The 5,915-nt window shown below is 49.7% G+C and overlaps 1 protein-coding gene across 1 annotated transcript; it reads right to left on the bottom strand.

Annotated features, from left to right (window-relative positions):
- Positions 1–1,976: 1,976 nt before the first annotated feature.
- LOC8032257 (DNA-binding protein HEXBP) lies at positions 1,977–3,065 on the bottom strand. Its single transcript, XM_002409294.5, has one exon. The coding sequence runs from the start codon at positions 3,004–3,006 to the stop codon at positions 2,320–2,322; it is 687 nt and encodes a 228-aa protein (XP_002409338.3). The 5' UTR covers positions 3,007–3,065; the 3' UTR covers positions 1,977–2,319.
- Between the last annotated feature and the right edge of the window lie 2,850 nt (positions 3,066–5,915).

The raw sequence follows: 5,915 nt of genomic DNA, 5'->3' as shown, positions 1-5,915 counted from the left end.
TTTGGTTTTTTTTTATTTTTTCACATTCGGAGGTGCAGAAAGAGAACTCCGGTGGGCTCACCGTCCTTTCTAGTACACTCTACTCGGGTTAATTCAACATGGTTTATCCCTCTGGATGTCAGCATAGGAGGCCACCTATATATTACGACTCAGCCAAGGCTATCAGCCCTTAAAGGAGCGATGCAACAATTTTTGTACTTTGCGCAAATACCGCTTAAAACGGATCCCTAACGTTAATGACCTATGAAACACGCGTTCGTTTTTCACCCCACGCAATAGAAGTCCCAGAAAAAAAATTAAAGAAAAACGAGCAGCGTTCACCCCCTCAACTCACAGCCAGAACAAGCGGCCACGTGATCTGGAGCCGATTATATGCCCCCAGTGTTGATCATAGCCACGCGCTGGGGTTGGCAAAGCGCAGGACACGCGCTGAGTTCCAGACATTGTTATGGCTCGGCTGTTGTCGTCGTTGCAGCGATTGAACACGGGTCACTACCCGAATGCTTCTCGAGCTAGCAATTATCACGAGCCCAAGTCAGGTGCCCAAGCAATGCTCGGGTCCAATCTATGAACCGCATTCAAATATCGTGATTGGGGTGTACTGTGATCCCCACGTTACGTCATCAAATTTTGCAAAGGAGAGATTGAATGAAAATGATCGCTTTTGGCCTTGAAATTACACCGCAACAAAGGAGTTTCTTGGCCAGTGGCGTTGCGTGTGAGTATCCTTGAGTCCCAGGTGTGCCAGTAAGCTCGTGTCAAGTAAAAAACATTCCAATTGAATATCGTTGCACCGCTCCTTTAAGAGTATATAGGAGTCAACATAACCCTCTTGGGCTATGTTGACTCTTTCATAGTGTGTGCTGGATGCTTCTGTGAACTTTTTCGAACTGTCACAACCACCAACAACATATTTTGCCAAGAATTGACCCCCCGAAGGAGCCAAAAGTTCCCTCGATAGATTACGGCAGCGGAGACGTAATTAAACTGGCTGGCGAAGACTAGTCACGTTGGCTAACGCATAGCCGCCATTTTACACCAAAAGTCACGCATTGAGTGTGCCATCGTGTCACGCGCTGTCAGCGCAACAAAGGTTGTCTTCACCCTGATACAGACATGTAGGCACTCTCACCCTTTATTGCACTGAGTGAACCAGCGCGTGACATCAGCGAAGGAGGGATCGGTGGCCGAGTGATCTAGCGCAACGTGTCTAAGCTCCGTTTCACCTTATTTTGTACCGCAGCGAAGGCTAGAAGCGCGTGCTCATAGCGTTGGCAGCTGCCCTTAGTGCACGAGAGCTTGTGCCGCCGAGACGTGCCCTAGAGCAAGGAACTCGCGCTTGAAGCCTTTCCCGCGGTACATCATAAGGTGAAATAGAGTATAGCACACACCAGCTCGGAGCACGTGGAGCGAAAACTCGCGCTGCAGAACCCAGGATTCTGGTTCAATCCCCGCCCCTGCCCGTTTCAATCTGGATGAGCATGGTACCGGCGTGCGGTCGTGTATCACTACTGCGTGGTGTCCAGGTTAGCGGTTGTACCGCGCTGGCTAAATTGCTGATCTACAGCTGAGACACCAGACGCCCACTGAGGCAGACTAACTTCCGGCTGTATAAACATACACACAACAATTTGCTTTTTGCTTTGCCTCCAGCGAAGGCTACGTGTTCAAACATAACCAAAATTTGCACTCTTAAAAAAAAAAAAAAAAGACGAAAAAATTGGCCGAGATGTCACCACTTGAGCAAAAGCGCCTTTGTACAAGGGCATTACCGGTTACATGCCACGCGCGCTACGTTGATTGCTCGATTGGAACGACGCGTTCCGAGAGACAGAAAATAGAATGAAGATTAGTTTGACCGCATTCCATGAACAAAAAAGAAAACCTGCATCACGGACGAAAACGGCACCAACGAACACTCCCATGGTCTGGACTCTGGACCCACGCGTCATCCGTGGAAGAACTCGCAAGCGAACTTGGGAGCACGAAAATAAACGTTTATTTTCAGTACAAAGTAAGAAAATTTCACACGAGAAAAAACATGAAACCGCGAACGTTCATCCCATTGCCTTCCGTACCACCAACCGCCACAAAGAACATCGACGTTTCGGTCCAATACATCTTTAGGAATAGCGTGTGCCGAAGCCTAAAACATGTCGCGGTTCTCAGAACCACGTTCTCTCCGAGTCGGGGTACTTCGACTGAACTAGCCACTGCGGCGGAAACGGTACAGCCCTACTTCAAATTCCACGCACAAAAAAACAAGACAAACTTGGAATGCAAGACGGACCGAACGGAACATCTTACTGGAACCGAGGTTCAATCTTTCTGTCCACAGTCGCGAGATATGTGGCCCTGCTTGCCGCAGACGTAGCACGTCTTGCCGTCATCGGGGCACTCTCTGGCGATATGGCCGGTTTTTCCACAGTTGTAGCAGGACATGGGACCCGAAGAGAAGGAGCGGGAATCGCCCATCCGCGTCGAGCCGCCTCGCATGCCACCAGGACCGCCAGGACTGCCACCCCCTCCGCGACCACCACGAGAGCCGTACCCGCCGGAACGGTAGGAGCTGCCGAACGAGCCACCGCCCCCGTAGCCGCCCCCGCCGTAGCCGGCTCCGCCACCGCCGTAGCTGCCGCCGCCGCCGCCGCCGCCATAGCCGCCGCCACCACCACCGTATGCGCCTCCGCCTCCGTAGCCGCCGTCCCTGCTCCGGTTCCCGTAGCTGCTGCTGCGTTGGTCGCCTTCTGGGCACTCGCGGGCGAAATGGCCCTGCTTGTGGCACGCGTAGCACTCCTGACCGCTCATGTCCAGCTGTCTTGGCGACGAGAGGCGAGAAGAACTTGAGATTCGAACGGAGCGGGACCCGAAGTAACACGTCGGTCGGGTTCCTTGCAGCGAATGGAACGCGGAAACGCCAGCAGCACAGGGTTTGCTGCCTAGCACGTGATCCACGCCTCGCGCGTTCGAATGAATCATCCGACGCCCAATCTGGACGTGGCCCATTTACGTGCTTCGAGGGATATCGCTCGGAGACGGTCCGCAATATCAGGACGATAGTAAGAGAGTAATGCCAACTGAATTGGTGCAATCGTATAGTTTGTTCATGCTATTTCATCATGTATATGCGATATGATAGAAATCATCGGTTGAATGCCTTTTTATCTTTATCAAAACTTACGAAGGACGTTCAACTTTTTTTTTCTTTTTAGTGCGTGATTGAAGATAATGCAGTGAAAGATGACGGTGTAAACAGTAACGACCCCCTTTTGGTGAAAGAACGAAGCTATCATACATGACTTGCATTAGCGCCTTTGGCGAGCGAAATCTAATATTTCCCCCTCCCCCCCCCCCCCCCCCTGATATGTTTCGGTTGCGCGTCACTGCGCTTTTTCACGTTACTCGCAGTCACTATACTCTGTTTCACCTTGTGTTGTACCGCAGGAAAGGCTACAAGCGCGAGCTCCTTGCTCTAGGGCACATCTCGGCGGCACAAGCTCTCGTGTACCAAGTGCAGATGCCAACGCTATGAGCTCGCGCTTCTAGCCTTCGCTGCGGTACAACATAAGGTAAAACGGAGTATAGTTAACAGAATTTGATTGGTGGACAAACAATAAGGAAATAAAAGTAACAAGAACATGAAAACACAAGAAAAACACCCATCGTTTTGGGAGCATAGCGCGAGCTGCATTTTCTTTGGTTTATTTAAGCTTGTTTTGTTCTTTCAGACGCCCTGTTACCGCGCATGAACAGATGCTGCCTTGTAAACGGCCCTTGGCTCGTAAGGGGGAATCGGTGGCCGAGTGGGGGCCTATACTTTGCTTCAGCTTAGGTCCAGACACAGCCGATGCTACGAGCGCCAGCATGTGGCCCCTAACAGTGCCCGCGCTGCACGAGCGCGCGTACTTGTCAGGGACGCTGAAAGCCCGCAGCTCGCGCTTGTAGCATCTGCTGCGGCTGGACTTGAGCTGAAACTAAAGCCACTAAATAAGCCACGCTTCAGAGTAACAACCATCTTGTGGCTTTAACTCATGGTGGTCAGTTATCTGAAGCTTTATCTGAGATCGCAGGAAACGCTTTTCCGTCCTCCAGACATTTCAAAACAGTTCGCGACAGTGCAAAACGATATCAAATAAGCTCGCTAACACAGCATCTAAAGCTGAGGGAAGTCGCATATTTTGAATTGTGGCGGTCGACAGTTGCATCTGCTCTGCACTAAGCACCAAGATTGGTGCTTAGTGCAGAGCACCACCATAACATATACGGGAAACAGACTGCCGATTCTCTAAGTCTTAGCGTAGCTCATGAAGTGGCTCTAGCTGAATCGGAGCAGGTGGAGCGAAAGCTTGCTCTGCAGAGGGTTCTGAGTTCAATACACACCCCTGCCCGTTTCGATCTTGATGAGCATCGTATCGGCGTGTGGTCGTGTATCACTACTAAAGTGTACTAGAAAGGACGAGTGGGGCCACCGGAGTGCTATTTTCGCACCTCTCCATGTGGAAAAAATCGGCTAAGTCCAACCACTTCGCTCGTAGCGCCCGACAGGGCGCTACGAGCGAAGTGTATGTATGTATATGTATGTATTGCTCGCGGCAAATGACTCCGTAAGTGTGACGTCATGGGTCCAAACAAACCGTTGCTAGGGTCGTTGTTATGGACAAACACATGTGGCTGGGTTTCGCTATGAAAACCCGACCGTTCAAAAATCAGAAGTGGGATTTAAACGTCTAAAAATTACAAATATAGAAAGCTTGAATTCTATTTATGTTTCGACAAATCTGTGCCGGTAATCGCTTGTTTCTGAAATATTTACGACTGCAACTTCCGGTCCTCAAGATGCCTGCAGCAGACGACGAATGCAAGTAGCATGCCGCCTGACACACGCCCGCCGGCCAAGCCGGCGCCGGCGTCTCAATCATGTGAATAAAGACGATATTCTGATATTGCATTTGTTTCAACTATAATGAGTTTCAGACACTTATAAGAATTCATGGTGGGGTACGATGCAAAATATGGTTTATCGAAAGTCCGGGCGTCGATCGAGATAATCGTCTGCTAAAAGATCGCATCGCACCTGTGGAAAAAGCACCTCAGGCGATCGGTTGAGATCCCGAATTTTGTGTGCGGACTCGCGCTATGGGAGGGTGCTCCGTACTTGGTTGTAACTAGTGCCACTAAATAAGCTACGCTTCAGAGTAACGACACTTGGCCATATTGTGGCTTAAAATCATGGTTGCCAGTTATCTGAAGCTTTATCTGAAATCACAGGAAATGCTTTTCCGCCCTCCACAAATGTTTAAACCGTTCGCGACAGAGCAAAGCAATATTACATGACCTTCCTAACACCGCATCTAATGCTGAGGAAGTCGCACTTCTGAATCATGACGATCGGCCGTTGCGTCTGTTCTGCATACGAGCCAAAATGGCGGCGCCCACAACAACGTCGGGGAACAGAGTGCCGATACTCTAAGCGCAGCTTATTTAGTGGCTCTAGTTGTAACCATCGCGTGAAGAAAGATTCTTGCAGGTTCTTGAGATTTCCGCCAAGACCCCAAAGCGCGAAAGAACTGGATAAAAAACATAAGGTGAGTTTATTACAGATTTTACTCGCATCGCGGGTTCGATGAAGATCTTCACCAAAAGAGCACATCCACGGAATTTCATGTATACCAAGGGGAAAAAAAGCACAATACTCCGAAATCGCGATAGATATGCAATTCTTTAATAACCTGACAACCTCAATGATAATAAACGACTTACCTTGACGGCGTACGCTTTGTTTCTCATGCTGGCCTGCACTACGCCGGTAATGCACTTCAGGTCGTCGTCGTAACTGATCTGCATGACGTGGTTTGATTTTACGGCATTTTCACCCCTCTAAACTAAGCTAAATTCTTCACAAAAAAAAAAAAAAA

The sequence above is a fragment of the Ixodes scapularis genome, unplaced genomic scaffold (genome assembly GCF_016920785.2).
Source record: "Ixodes scapularis isolate PalLabHiFi unplaced genomic scaffold, ASM1692078v2 PGA_scaffold9__187_contigs__length_104089568, whole genome shotgun sequence".
NCBI lineage: Eukaryota > Metazoa > Arthropoda > Arachnida > Ixodida > Ixodidae > Ixodes > Ixodes scapularis.
Note: the sequence above shows the minus strand (reverse complement) of the source record. Positions and strands in the feature narration are given on the sequence as shown.